At 37.1% G+C, this 16,340-nt stretch overlaps 1 protein-coding gene across 2 annotated transcripts in view; it reads right to left on the reverse strand.

Moving 5' to 3' along the window:
• Positions 1-1,326: 1,326 nt before the first annotated feature.
• The window catches only part of LOC149161377 (protein SGT1 homolog A-like), a 40,064-nt gene continuing 25,050 nt past the window's right edge, over positions 1,327-16,340 (reverse strand). The window contains exons 7-11 of one of the 2 annotated variants that reach the window (XM_089436978.1): positions 9,104-9,242; positions 2,196-2,284; positions 1,983-2,087; positions 1,790-1,884; positions 1,327-1,693 (exon numbers count right to left, since the gene is read on the reverse strand). In XM_089436978.1, the coding sequence (XP_089293104.1) occupies positions 1,690-1,693; positions 1,790-1,884; positions 1,983-2,087; positions 2,196-2,284; positions 9,104-9,242 (432 nt within the window). In that variant the 3' untranslated portion in view covers positions 1,327-1,689. Of the gene's footprint in view, positions 1,885-1,982; positions 2,088-2,195; positions 2,285-9,103; positions 9,243-16,340 lie in introns of both variants that reach the window. The other variant, XM_089436977.1, reaches the window with a different exon arrangement.

Below are 16,340 nucleotides of genomic sequence, written 5' to 3' on the forward strand. Positions count from 1 at the left end.
GAAATTTATTAAAAAATAGAGTTAAATTGGTTGATATAAGAAAATTTAAAAACGGAAAATTGGGAGACCCAAGAAAAGTGCCTAAGGAGCTTAACGACCAAATCAAAAACCTAAGCCTACAAAAGCGCTCTTACAGCGATTAATTGACCAAATTTAAATGAACCTTTCAGGGACAGCAGCAGAAAATTTGGTCACGAAAGATTTTCTAATCAAATAGTAACATGTGTTGTAAATTGTGTTTTGTTTGAGCGATTTTGTAAAATATTCCTTTATAAAAGCCCTCTTTTTGTTGCTCAGATATATTCTCCTCAAGGAAAATCACATATCACATATTCCTATGGGAAATAAAACCATTGAAATTTATTTATGAAAACCCGGTAATGCCTAATGTATTTGTTGTGAACTAAACACACAATTATGTATTTGCTGCGAACCAAGCGCAGAATTATGTATTTGCTGTGAACCAAGCGCTGAATTATACCATACAAATACTCTTCTTGGTTGGAAAAGAAAACAATCAACTAGGCATAATTACCAATTTGTACCCTACTACAAGCAAATTGGTAGTGAGCTCAATATTTTGGTTTGCTGAATAGTTGGTTCCATGTGCCGTGGCTTATTCAAATTTTGCAGTTTGGGGCAGGGACTACTGAGCACCACGCAGCGCTTGTTATAATCGTGCTCATCTTTAGAAGTGAAATGAACAGAAAGCTCAACTCTGCCCACTTTTAGAGAGCTGATATTTATGAACTGGTAATTACTAGAAAAGAGTAATTACCGTCCTCTTATTGCAAAACTTATAAGAAAGAAATTATTTTCATGTCCACGAGGCAAGGACACAAAAAACAATTCAAAATAACTAAATTTGTCGTCCTTCAAATCCTAGCGGAACATAATATTAGTCCTAAATCGTGCGGCTTGAATATTGTTGTAATAAAATTATTTATTTAAAAAGTATATTTCCTATGGTGCAATAGTGACTTCATATATGTGAACCCAGCTGTGCCTCGTACATTAAACACGAATAGCATTTGTTCTAAAAATATAGAGCACCGCTCTAAGGCAAAGAAGTCTTAGCCTGCGACAAATAAATAATGAAATATATAATAACAATACATCATCATCCAAATTGATATTATAAATCAGGGGATTGCTTGTTGAGAAATATAAACAAGAATTGGAACTTGAAAACCAATAACAACAGAACGATACTGTAGTGTTCTGGACTTCGGATATTGACTGAATATGATTACAATACACTAGAGTTGTGTATTACAATACACTAGAGTTGTGTATTACAATTACGTTAAGTAGGAAACATGTTACTGAACCTCAAAAGGGAATAATTTAATAAGAAATGAAGGATCCTAACATGGCTTAGCCCAAGCAGGCCCTTAATGTTACACAGATTAAGTGATATACCAGCGTGGGAAGACACTGAATTTCCAATAAAATCTTACAGGCACATTTGGATTATCAAATTTTGCAGTTTTGTCCGAGCGTCTGATTGCTGTCATATGAGAGATGATCTGGTTAATGCTAACAGCAAAACAGAAAAAATTTCAAACAAGGCAAGCCCACAAGCCCACATGTCGAAATCTTCCGGAGACATTCAATGAATTATGAAAATCTTTTCCCTCGCCCAGCTTTGGACTAGCCACCCGGTAATGACATATGACTACCCACATTTCACCTATATACCACATTACAAAATTAGAGCAAGCAGAAATTCGAATAGATTTCATGATACACTGATTAAATCTTAGATGCAAGTTGTTAAATTTCCCACTTCTTCATTTCCATGCCCTGGGGGGGGCTGCCATCAACATGCTTAGCACCTACTTCTTTCCAATTTGTGGAGAGAACGGTGCCATTCGACTCTATCTGCAGAAAACAATGGGTCAGAAATTAGTAAATTGTGGCACGTAATTATTTATAGCTTTCAAATGTTGTTCGTCATTTCACTTGGAATAAGCTCTTACGAAGGATTTCTGCATAGCCCTCCTTGTATCCTCGTCTGCATCCTGGTAAATATCCCGGAAAAGTTTATTAAGAGCTGCATCACCTTCCAATTTCTCATCCTTTTCCTGCAGAGCGATCAGTGTACTCTGTAAATATCTACTAGCTTCAAAAAGCACGGTTCCCAAAAAATATAAAAGAGCCACAAAAAGAGAAATAATTGGGAAAATTCAGACCTCTTTCTTTACTTGAGCTTCAAGCTTATCCCAATCTCTACGAGCTTTTGTGTTTGAAGATGGGTATGTGGTTCTCTGAATTTCAGTTCCTGCAATCCAACTCAATGATGTTAACTGTCCAAAAGCTGAAGGAAAAATGTATATAGCAAGGAAAAACGTTACATAAGTTAGACCAAGAGTAAACTGAGGCATCACTTTAGTGTCCAAATCACTCTCAAGAGTAACAAACTGAACCTAATATTCATCATGCATGGAGAAACTTCGTGTGTCAGGTTGTAATGACTAACAATTAGCGCATCAAAGTTCAAGTGAGGATTTTGATAAAATATGCAGTTCACTTTACAAAAACACACTCACATGGCCAGACATGTACGTCATGAATCAGCTAGATGAAAAACCATGAAATAGTAACAATGCTACCAAATCCCCACAAAAGTTTTGGAGCAAAGTTGTGAAAAAAGGTCAACACATTTTGCAGAATAATACCTACAACATCTTGGAGCAAGCTTTGAATCGATTTCAGATTTGAAATTGGCCTGGTTTGTTGATGTCATAGTTTTAAAACTGGGCCGGTCTGACTCAGAATCAGCCTGATCGACTGAGCCATACCCCTGCCCGGACCGATTAGGTCAATTATCCGGTTCAGCAATGGAGCGGTCAGACCGACCGAGCTCGACTTAAACCAGTCGGTCTTGGCAGCAGGAAAAAAAGGCAGGCTAGGCAAACTTGAAATCAATTTATTTTTTTGTTTAAACTATTTCCTAACCCCTCTACCCTTCTCCCACGCTTATAAAGGTGACTCAACCCCCTCATATTTCTTCACAACTATCTCATTGCATTTATGTGAGCATTTGTGAGAAGTATAGAGCAGTTGGAGTTGGCTTTTGGAGCAGCTTTGAGGAGGTTCTTGGGCGATCTTTGGAGCAGCATTGAGAGGTTGGTTTTTGGAGCAGCATTGGTTGTGTTTTATTCTGATCTCTACATATTACATGTATTTTTTTATTAAACAGTGCACTCTGCCATTTTGATACAATAGATATATTCATGAGCATGCTTTGATCAAGTGTTGTCTTCTCTCTATTATTCTAATGCTTTGAATTTGAAAACATGAAAATGAAAATCTTTAAAAATATGATTTTTCATTAAAATTAAATATTTAATACTTGTTACAAAGACCGAGTCATTGGAATCAACTAGTCTGAGTTGATACCGAGACGGAGTTCGAGCTGGAGTTGACCCTCAGTTAGTTCCGAGTCCAAGTCCGAGTTTTAAATCTATGGTTGATGTTCATTTATTAGCAACTTCATAACATGGTTCATGGCATTTTTGACATATGGAATGCTCAATTATACAATTTTTTGGATTCCAAATGTGTTATTTTAGCATTCTTTTTTCAATGCAAAATATTTATTTTTTCTGCAAAAAACAAGTATCGTGGAAAGTCAAGCCTCCCTCCTCCCTCTGCTTATCTTTGATTTTTTGGTGGATCGATACTCTGATGTAGGAAGGTAGCCCTCAAGTCAGACTTCGCCCAAGGTTTGCAAATGCCCTTATCAACTAGCTGGATAGGCATTATGTTCTAGTATAGGCTTTGAAACAGTGTTGCAAAGGAACAAACAAAGCAAAGCCGGGAGGGAGAGCAGGAAACGAGTAGAGGAATGCTGGGAGCGAGAGCAAGGAGCAAGTAGAACATAAACGAGAAACAGTCCTTCCCAAAAAATAAAATGGGAGGAAATGAGCACTCTGTACACCTATTAGGAGTGGTCAATAATCAGGAAAACCCAGGAGTGCAAGCAGGAAACCCTGAAATGATCCCATGCAACACTCTTTTGAACAGCCCTATTTTAAGTCAACGCTGTAAAGAAGGAAGAATAGAGGGACGGTATATACATATAATGATCAAACTATGTAATTTAGTTAGCTCCGTCCTTTATATATATTAAAGGACGAAGCAAACTAAATTATATATACAGTTTAATCTTAAATCATCCACGCGAGACAGCTTGGTGTCAGTCAGCAAAGAAGACAGCAGAGAATAGCAGATTAATGGTAAGTCCAGACAATGGTAGGCAGATTGAAAACTCAACATATAAATTAATGCCGAAAGCCGGCGTGACATCTTGTCCGACAGTAATGTTAGCGATCTTGCAGCGTGACAGTTTCAATTGCAGTGCGGCATAACAGTGTAAGTTTGGGTAGCTCGCACCAGGCTAAAACAACAGCATCAGTTACAGTTGAAAGCATACTGCAAAGAACAAATGACATTCAGACACAAGTGCAGGAACAGCCAACATGGCCAGTAACAACAGGCAGACATAATGGTTCGCAGCTCACGAGTTAACAGATAGACTGTGCATACATGTGATTAGTGGGGCCATAATAAACATAGCAGATCAGCATACATGCAATCAGCAGATTCCACAAAGTTGATCACAGTTTTACATCAGGTTGTAAGATTACAAGTAGTACTCTGCAATTACTCAAGGGCCATGTTCAGGGGCAGTGTCCAACTGTTTGGAAAGGTATTTACTATTGACAGACACATGTTGCTTAGCAAATAAAAGAAGATTGGATGGTTATCTAAAAATTTAAGAAAAGAACCACCAACAGCAAGAAAGTAGTCTTGGAAAACAAAGTGTGGCTCCTGTGCTTGGATTTGGTGTTTGTAATTAAAACTGCAAATCTACATTACTGTTGTGCCCTTAACTTGAAAATAAATCCATGGGTACATTATCCTTGATCAGTTTTTTTGTAAGAATTTAAAATGACAAATCTACATCACTGATATTCTCTTAGACTCCAAGAATTCATGGGCACAATATATTGCTCCCACCAAGGTTTAAGTCCCCAAAAGTCACACATTAGTGCTTATCGATGCACCAAACAGTGGTTGCAAGTCCCCCAAAGTGACACATTAGTGCTTATCGATGACCAAACAGTGGTTGGAGGCAAGCACATGTCCTAAACAACTTTGGCAAGAATAGATACCCCGCACTCACAGCTGCTTAACCAAGGGCAGCCAAATTGTAATGCTAATGATTCCTCCTAAATGTTAAATTTGGGCACGTTAACCTCATTGTGAAAAGGAAAAAACTAGTGTTATATATATATATATATATATATGAGCGCATGTCGTAAACTTTAGCAAGAATAGATACCCCACACTCACAGCTAGTGGTTCATTGTAAATGCTAAATCTGGGCACGCTAACCTCATTGTGAGAAGCAAAAGCTAGTGTGTGTGTATATATATATATATATACATATCTGCATACATTTACCTCATTGAGAATCTGGGCACATTAACCTCATTTTGAAAAGAGGAAGCTCTCTCTCTCTAATTTTTTTTCTCTGAGCTAGGCTGAGCCTAGGCAGGAACTAGCCCCAATGTTAGATGAAAGAACAATCTGCCCAATTGTGGAACACTGTCACCAGAATTGTGTGAATCTCGGTCAAACCTGACCAGCCACTGGGACAGTTTTATTCCCCACAGTTTGCTCCCACTCTCAAAGCCGCCTCATGAAATTTGTACCTAGGATCTCATAGAAACTAAACCCCAGACAAAGCAACTGGCCTACACTTCATGGGAGTGTGAGCGTGAATGGAAACAGAGTGTAAAGTCCAGATGCCCAAGGAGTTGGAAGACTATGATCCAAAAATTGGGAATCAGTAATGATAATAGAGATATAATTTACCAATGAAATGCTTCCACTGATACCAGCTGTTGCAGATGTGTGTGTTCCGGAGCGAAGGTTAATGAGTATCCACAAAACTTAATAAGCCTCATTCCATGCAGTACAAGAGGTCGTGATAAAGCTTTAGAGTGAGTTTTGTTGCCAAATTCAAAGGCAATGGCAAGCTATCATCAAGAAGGAAATAGCAAGTTTCGCACACACTGATAAAGTGGAAGAGCAATAAAGGCTACTACAGGTAACTAGTTTCAAAAAATTGAGATGTTATTACCATAAGGAAGAATACCTGAAGAGGGGTATAGAACACAACAACGGTCAGCATAGAAAAAAGCAAGACAACGTTTTAAAGTATGAAAAGGGAAATCTTTAGGAATTTGTCGTTGCTGTTCAGTAGGGAGGTGAATCTTTGGATGATTGGTATTTGATACTTTATGCTCTAAACCTATGACTAACAGGAGTAGTAAATCACAAAATTTGTTTAAAACAAATCAAGTTGTCGCTACCTTATGTGCAAGTAAATCGACAATAAGAAACCTTCCAACCATCAACCAGTTATACTTTATCATTCATCTATCTACGTACACAACCAAAAAAGTGCAAATGAGGTAATAAATGAAACGATATGTGAAAAGGCAGACGAATCCTCTTGTTGCTCCAAATATCACAGTTGCTTAAAAACATATAAATACTACCTAAGAAGGAAGAGAATTTGTCTATGTTAGTCTAACAGTAAAATGATATGTACTGTGTTGGATTCTCACAGTTAGCTATCAACTGACCAAACATCAGACATACAAAGACATCTGGCAGAAACATCCAACATTCATGTCAGGAAATATACATCTGACATATATACAACTGATCAAAGCAGGAAGCCGCCTCCTTTTCAATGGAGGAAATCAGAAGTGACAAGTCTAACTCTGGTATAAATACCCTGTTTGCCCATTCCGGAAAATTGTGAAAACAGATTTCTTGAATATCTGGTTTAACATTCACTCTAGGATGATAATGTAAGTCTGGAAACCTTCCCCTACTATGCCAGATATGTACTGTGTTGGATTTTCACAGTTGGCTATCAACTGACCAAACATCAGACTTACAAAAACATCTGGCAGAAACATCCAACATTCATGTCAGGAAATATACATCTGACATATTTACAACTGATCAAAGCAGGAAGCCTCCTCCTTTTCAAAGGAGGAAATCAGAAGTGACAAGTCCAACTCTAGTATAAATACCCTGTTTGCCCATTCTGGAAAATTGTGAAAACAGATTTCTTGAAGATCTGGTTTAACATTCACTCTAGGATAATAATGAAAGTCTGGAAACCTTCCCCTACTATGCCAGATATGTACTGTGTTGGATTTTCACGGTTGGCTATCAACTGACCAAACATCAGACATACAACATCTGGCAGAAACATCCAACATTCTTGTCAGGAAATATACATCTGACATATATACAACTGATCATAGCAGGAAGCAGCCTCCTTTTCAAAGGAGGAAATCAGAAATGACAAGTCCAACTCTGGTATAAATACCCTGTATGCCCATTCCAGAAAATTGTGAAAACAGGTTTCGTGAATATATCTGGTCTAACATTCACTCTAGGAGGATAATGAAAGTCTGGAAACCTTCCCCTACTATGCCAGATAATTACGTCCAGCATTCTGACACATTAGATCTGGCCGATTAGAACTTTCGTTCAAGAGACATCAAATCCATACTTGTGTGCTCCCCTAGGATCATATCGACAGCCCCGGTCACTCTCCAGTGGATATATCATTGAACAACACAGTGCTTGACAACTTCGATGGCAAGCCCACATCTTGGCCACCTCAGTGGGTCCTCAGCCACCAGATCAAGCAACCTTTGACATCGTCTCTTTTTATTCAGTACCAAGATTTTCAGTTTCTAGCATTCTTATTGTACCAACACATCCTCCTACTCTCACTAAGCCTGGTACTTAGCACCTACTTTGTAGCTTGTTAGTTCTTAATATCTTTCTTGTTCTAGAATTGGTTTAGGAGATGTTTTTACAGTCCAATTTTCCACACAATCACTACTTGTACTATCATAGTCCCATTGACCTAATTTTGTGACGATGAAATGTCACAAACAACCAACCATGCTTCCTAATTCTGTGAAGGTATAATGATAAAATTACATTACAATCGGTAAGGGTAAAATGATAATATAAAATATCTGATCAGTGACGATGCAAATTTCTCCGTGATACAACCTTCTAATGAGTTTGCTTCGTTAAAAGACTGTGATGGTAAAAGGCCATGGTTTGAATGCAACATTGTGTTCTTAGAACACCTTGACGTCAACTTTGGAGCTAGTACTGGACACATTATACCACCATGCACCATAATAACACTATTCCAGAGGGACCCTGCTTCCCTTTATTGCAGGTTTTCTTTCCCATCAAAACACTTTTAATGTTATACACCTAACTTCTAACCACATATTTCATGAAATTATAGTCTAAACATTTTACATTTTTGCCCTTTCCAAGCATATTTTCCGATGACTTTTCCTAAAATCTGACCAAAAATTTTAAAATTGTTAGAATGAAATATTTGAGTTATTCATTCCTCAAGGAATTTTTTGGGCTCAGAATCCATTTATGCATTCAAAAATGCATTTCAAACATTCAAAAATACATTTCAAACAACGAAAAATGGTGATCTCACCAAGAATTATATCACCAGATTTCAACAAAAGGGAAAAAACGTAGAACAGTTAGGCTTCACCATTTTACGAACCTAAAGAGCTAAGGAGAACATCCTCGTCTATAATGTAGCCTTTAATTCCACTCAACCAATAGAATTTGTATAATGGAATAAACAACATGAGCATTTTTGCCAAAGGATTTTTACTTGTAGTTAATATAAAAACGAGGACCGCCACTTCAACTTTGCTAATAACCCACTATTCTAAGTTCGTTAATGTAAAAACAAGGACTGCCACATCAACCTGCTATTAACTCACTACTCTAACTACAAACTGCTATCACCACACTACCTGTATCTGTCCTTATCCTGAAAGAATGAAGTTATGGCTTGAACATGTGCCCTTTATCATAAGGCAATTGTATTTGTTTGTTTATAAAAACCGTTACATGCGCTTAAAAGCTTAAAAGAAATAAGGGATTCCGACGACAAATCTTTCATATCCACTGCGAGAAAGTAAATGTAAAATTATAGGCTAACCTGAAAAAATATTTGGTTTCTGCGGTACAGCCTGCTTTTTGTCATATTCCAAAGATGTCCAATTGATTGGCTCGGCCTTAGCCAAACGCACCTCTATTTTTGTTGACAATATGCTATACTTACATTTTTCTGGTATTATCTGCCATTACAGAAAACAGAGGAGCCAATATCAAATCTCAATGCCAAAAAGTTAACTCCATTAAGAACTGAAAACATAGAATTCCATTTTGTTTAAATATATAACACTATAGAGGAAACACATTATCTTTTAATGAAATGACCTATTACAGAAAATAATCAGTAGTAAAGAAATTGGTAAAATTACCTACAGTGTGGTAAGCCTACTTATGAGAATCTTTACCAATGTACCCTCATTTTATACCAATAAACCCATAAACCCAAAAATAAAAGAATTAAAAGCCCAAAACCCCAAAAATATTAAAAAAGAAAAAATAAAATTTAAAACCTATAAATATAAACTTCGTTGCATCTTAAAAGGTTAATAGGGGTCCAGGATATAGAGGTGATTTTCTTACGAAATCAATGTACTAGGACCAAAGATCACAGATTGCTTTGTTTGTGACAAACTTAAAATTTCACTTCTGGGGACAAGATTTTCCATACAGGACAACTTGTGGGAAATTTGTGTAGAAAACAACTGTTTGGAGGTACAGCTCTAACATCTGTGGACACCGTCAAATCAAGTTGTGGGGCACCTCAGAAAGCATTTTATTCTATAAACAGTTGAAAAACTATCTGCAATGGTAACCATATCCAAAACCTATGACAGAGTGAGTTGCCTCTACATATTCCTTTGCATTGATTCATTTTAGTTTAAATCTATAATTTGTTAATTGGGTAACACCTTGTGTCTCATCAATACCATTTATGGTGTTCATTAATGGCTCAGCCTCAAATTTATTCAGACCTGGTCTGTTATATTTGCTACTTGTTGATGGTATCCTACTGTTTACCAATGGATCTTGCAAGGATGCCTGTAAGCGTAAGAAGATTCTAGACATCTACTCTTCAGCAACAGGCATGTAAATAAATATTGGGAAAACTTCCATATCTTTAATGGGGATTTCCGAGAAATATAAAGAGCTTATCTTAAATAGGTTCCCAGATCCCCAATTTAGGTTTTACCATTAAATACTTAGGTTTAGCATTAAATACTTAGGTTTTACCTTAAAGCCATATGATTATACAAAGAAGCAGTGAGAATGGATTATCCCCAATGTGGAGAAAATACTGTCTTTATAAGTGCTTGCCCAAGTGCAGCAGATTAGTACTAGTCAAATCAATATTGAAATCCAACCGTGTATCGGATTTCACTATCTTTTGTTCCTAAATGGGTTTTGGAACGAATAAGGAAATACAAGTTTTAGGTTCCTATGGATGGAATCATGGAAGATTAAAACAAAAAGGCCTTCCCATGAACACATTTGAAAAAGATAGCTACACCAAAGCCACAAAGTGGTTGCAGTGTAAAGAATGCACATGCCTTTGCAAAAAGCTACACCAAAGGCACTAGCTGGTTGCAGCATAAAGAACATGCATGCCTTTTCAAAAGTTAATGCAGCTAAATATGCTTGGAGGATGTTGACTTTTGTAGCTCGAGCAGGGACTTCTGTACAGGCCTTATGTCTAGCCACATTGAAGTCGGCCACATTCTCCATAGAACACTTGCTCAAGTGAGCAAGTTGCTAATGTAACTTAGTCTAAGTTTAACTTAGAAAAAGTACATATTAATACGTTCACTTATTGAGCTAAAAGAAACCTAGGAAAAGTAAAGTAATTTACAGTAAGTTTTGATCTTAGTCGTTGATCTCAAGTGAGGTGAAATCTAATCTCAAACATTAATCACTTTGAGATTAGGGTTAGGGTTAGGGATTTAGCTCAATGTAAAATTATAAGAGCAAGGTTGAGGAGAAGAGAAAGGCACACTATAGCAACATAAGATTGAGAGCAGCATCTCAATGAGTGGTGTGTTGGATCCAAGGTAATGCAGAGAGTTTGGAGATCTAGAGCTGCAAGAGAGGTCGAGCACCAACCTAGGGCAAATCTTTTGGATCATATCCAAGTTATTATATTCTGTGTTTTCTCAATTGGGCCATTATCCCAAGATGGGAGCCCACATAAGTTTGCATTTTGTTTTAATGAAAACCTTGTTGGGCGGAAATTTGTTTGAAACATTGTGATTGAGATCGGTTCTTTAAATTTGCTTTCATTGAATTTGTGTTAGGAACCGAGCTATGTATTTATTCAACATATCAAGTGCTAGATTAGCAAATCATACATGGTATCAAAGTAAAAACTCTAAAGAAAATTGATCTCAAAATTGCAACGGATTTGTGGGAAATCTAACATGGTATCAAAGCAAAAAATTCTGAAGTCATGTACAAGATCATTGAGCTAGGTGTGGCCACAATCGTGCAAAGATACTAATAAAATTAAAAATTAAAAACAATAAATTAAAAATTAAAAAACCAAAAAAAAAAAGATTGAGAGGGGCTGAAAACAACAAAACAATTGAAGATGTTTTTAGGGACGAAATTTTTAAAAAAAGGGACAAATAAATAAGGTGAACTAGGTGGTTGACACCCTTAGTGGGCTATCAGAACCACGATTCAATGGCAGCTAAGTCAAGCAGCAATGAGGAACATAAATCAACCGACTATCACAAAGGGAGTAGACCCAATCAGTAATCGATTGAGTTTTGAGAACCAAGCTAGGCAAAATTGCAAAGCTAGCGAGGGGCATAAAAAGGCTCAACCGACCAATAGTACAAACCAAATAGGAACGCGACATGAGGAGGTGGCCAGCACGGATGCACAACCATGAGTCGTGACAACAGACAAGCTAGTAAGGATAAGTCGTGACAGCAACAACAGAAAAAGTCGAGAGGCAGTCGCTACAGCAATTTGTAAGAGTGTGCAGTCATTGACCAACAATAGGTATCGAGGATCAGCGAATAGCTAAGGTACTAGGAAGGCACAAGTTGCTAGGTCATAGCCATGGAGCAGCAGACCAACTGTCGAGGCAACGAACAACTGCCAAGGCCAACTGATTGCAAAGCAAAGGGAGTGACAATCGATCGACTGGTTGTTGTGAGACACTGCATCAGAGGTCAACATGGTGGCAATTTGTCAGAGATGTGTGACTAGATCAGTGCAATGCCACGGCTTATGGCGTAGAGGTATGCACCAGCAGGTAGACTCAAAGAACATTTTTCTTCTTCATCAAGAAAAATTGCTTTTGGCAAAGGGTTTGATCAATTGGAGAGAGATGGCTATTGGACTAAAGTTTGAAGATTGTTTGGATGGTCTAACTACAATATCCGAAAACAAAGAATTGTGTTGGTGTTAGAGAAGTACGAAATCTAGAAGTTTGTAGAACAAACTTAGATTTGTCCTGCTGATGCAACACTTTTGGTCGCCCATAAGAAAAAGGACATGAAAACCAAAAGGATTATCTCAAACAGAGTGAAGGATCATATTATTCCTCATATATCTGAAAAGAAAGCCACCAAAGAAATGTGGGAGGCATTGACCAAGCTATACCAAAGCAACAACCAGAACCAGAAAATGATGTTGAAAGAAACTCAAGGCACTAAGATGTCCAAGTCTGATACAGTTTCCTCTTATCTCACCCAAATATCTCAAGTACAAGATGAGCTTTTTGCAATAGGGGGAGAAAGTGTCAAACCTAAAATTGGTAAGGACAACTTTGAATGAGTACACAAAGTGATGGGGTACCTTCATTAAAGGAGTCATAGTAGGAGAAAATCTCCCAACAGGGGATTATGCAAGCCAATGTCCAAACAAAAAGAAAGACAAAGGGAAAGCACAAGTTGCAACATTAGCAAATATTAAAACATTATAACAAAATTTGAGTTCTCATTAGTGGTTGCTTGTCTTACAGACACTAGTCTTAAAAGTGCCCAATTTGTGGACACCAATGCATGGTTCATGGATAGTAGAGCATCTTGCCATATTACAAGAATGAGAGAAATGTTCATTCTTTCAAAGACAAATGCACACATGCATGTCAAAGTTGGTATGAGTACCATACATGCAGTGAAAGGAGTTGGAACAGCGTCATTCCAGCTAGAATCAAGAGGATCTCCAGAGGTGGCAGATGTGTTATATGTCCTGGAGTTGAAGATGAATTTGCTCTCAGTTTCAACTCTAGAAGATAAAGGGTATGATGATGTGTCCCAAAAAGAACAAGTATTCACACATTTATAGGGAGCTACCTCAAACACACTATTGAGGTTTGGTGTCTAGAAGGGTAAGTTATTCGACCTGCAAGACCACCTGTAGGTAGATCCAAGAGGATCTTGGATCAGGGATCAATGTTAGTGAAAAATATCGTGCAAGAAGCTCTAAAAATTTAGTTGGAACCGACGACTCAATTTTCTAATATGGAAGATGGACAGGAGGCCTCTTCCAAATCTGTCAAAACCAGTTGTTTGAGCGCTAACATTGATGGATGCTCAGACCTCCTAGGAGCAACAAATCTTCAAATCATTAGTGCAAATTCCAAAGCAAGCAGCAGGGAAGTCTTATAGTTCAGAGAGAGAGGTTACAACAGCGAATGATATGGTGGGACTAGAGATGGACCCAGGTGGAGCAATTTCTTCCAAAACCACCTCCCTCACTAAGACGGAGTGTTGATTTTTGTAGCTCAAGCAAGTACTTCTACACAGGCCTTGTGTCTAGGCATGCAAAATTTGCCCATATTCTCCTTACAACACTTGCCCAAATGTGAGCAAGTTGCTAATGTAACTTAGCATAAGTCTAACTTAGGAAAATACAACATATTAGTATGTTGGCTTATTGAGCTAAAAGAAACCTATGAAAAGTAAAGTAATTTACTTTGGTAATTTTTAATCTTACTCATTGATTTCAAGTGAGGCGAGATCTAATCTCGAACATTAATCACTTTGAGATTAGGGTTAGGGTTATAGATTTAGCTCAATGCAAAGTTATAAAAGTGAGGTTTTGGAGAGGAGAAAGGCACATTATATAGCAACATAAGATTGAGAGCAACATCTAAACGAGTAGTGTGTTGGGTCCGAGGTTGCGCAGAGATGCTGGAGATCTAAATCTACAAAAGAGATTAAGCACCGACCTAGGGCAAATCTATTGGATCATATACGAGTTGTTGTATCCTATATTTTCTCAATTGGGCCATTATCCTAGGACGAGACACACAAATTTGGATTTTGCTTTAATGAAAAACTTGTTGTGTAGAAATCTATTTGTGTCATTGTGATTGAGATTGGTTATTTAAATTTGCTTCCATTAAATTTGGATAAGGAACATAGTTGTGTATTTATTTTGCAAATCAATATTTTGCTAGGAATTCAATAACAAATGTCAAGTTCACAGGAAATCTAATAGAGGATCATAAAAAGGAAGGAATGGTGGTATATTGAACCTCTTTCTATGGAAGAATGCATCAGAGTTCCTGTCAAGTCTTGCAAAACGTCCCAATAATATTGAAGACGATTGTTTTGTCCTTGTCCTTGATAGGAAATTGGTTAGTTTGGAAGGTTGGGGATGGAACCATTTATAAGAAACATAGTACCTGCCCTTAGAGATAGGGGATAATTTTTCTCTCGAGTGATTCACCCAAATTCATCTAGAATTTAGAGGCAAGGTTGGATGACTTCCGACACTTGGCTTTAATTATTTTGAAGGTCAAATGTGGAATGATTATTTAGCAATACTAAGTAGCAATTATGCAAGGATAAAAGAGAACGCTAATGAGATTCGTTTGGCCTCAAAATTCTATTAGAAGCGATAAATATACTCCTACCTAGAATATAAGGTGATTAGAGAAGGAACATATGCTACAGTGGCAGATCAAAAAAATATTGAAACCCAAATGTCCCCTCAAATCAAGAATATTTATGTGGTTTATTCTTAGGGATAGAGTAACACAGACCTTCATTCAAAGAGAAAGCCAATAGGGTCCTAGAAGATTTGGTCTCTATAAGGCATTTGATGAATCTTCCTTACACTTGTTAGTTCCCTATTTTATATTGAATGTGTGTGGAAGTGGAAGGCGTTGTTTGTATAAAAAAATTACATAAAGGTTTGTCTATAAATGACTCTCGAGAATTGGCATGGCAATGTTTCATTAAACCCATATGAGGCTCTCTTCATGTTATCATTGCTTGGGTGTGGTTGAGTAGGAACTCCAATTTGTTTAAGATAGATTTAATCTTCCATCTGTGTCTTTTATAAAGAACTATATTGGTAGATGCTTTGTCAAGGAAGACTTGCAAATGGCTCCAAGTGCCTGGCACATCTGGTAGGACCAAGAGGACTGCCTTGTTGAATTAGATCTAGGCCCTTTTAAAAAGATTGTTTCATGTTTGGAGCCATAGTTCTAAAAACAAAAACAGAGTTTTGAACAAGCCACCTATCTATCCAAGATTTGAAGCAGAACCACATCAAGCAAGATTCAATGAATCGGATAAGAAAAAAACACATAAAATAATAATTTTACTGGAAAAAAAAAATTAAGATTTCAAACCATAATTCCAAACTATTAGAGACCAAACATGCAAAGTTTGCTAGTCTGCATACCATGTAAGGGTGATTACATGAAAATGGCACAAAGTGAAATACATATCAACAGCAAAATACATAATTAATGAGGCTCCAAGTGGCCTCTAGAGTTCAAAAACAATGTTACAAGTTATTGGGCCAATAGCCTACTACAAATCATTGATCAACATGATCACTCATCAAACTCATCATTAATTCGCCACTACATAAACATCATCTAGCTAAAAGTCTTCAAACTTGGATTCCTCAAGCTTAAAATATAGTAGAAATTGAAAAAGTTTAATATGCCTAACTAATGATTTGGTTTGAGTGAAGGGTTCATCTCCTCAACCTTATAATATGGTCAAAAAAGCTTAGCATGTCGAACCAATTATTTTGCTTTCAATGAAGGGTATACTTTTGTTAAGGCCAATAGCCTACTACAAATCATTGATCAACATGATCACTCATCAAATTCATCATTGATTCGCCACTACTAAAAATGGGATCATCAAGAAGAGCTACATAAACATCATCTAGCTCAAAGTCTTCAAACTTGGATTCCTCAAGCTTAAAATATAGTAGAAATTGAAAAAGTTTAATATGCCTAACTAATGATTTTGGTTTGAGTGAAGGGTTCATCTCCTCAACCTTATAATATGGTCAAAAAAGCT

The sequence above is a fragment of the Pinus tabuliformis genome, chromosome 5_2 (assembly GCF_031772625.1).
Source record: "Pinus tabuliformis cultivar Carrire ecotype Pingquan chromosome 5_2, CPIR1, whole genome shotgun sequence".
Lineage (NCBI taxonomy): Eukaryota > Viridiplantae > Streptophyta > Pinopsida > Pinales > Pinaceae > Pinus > Pinus tabuliformis.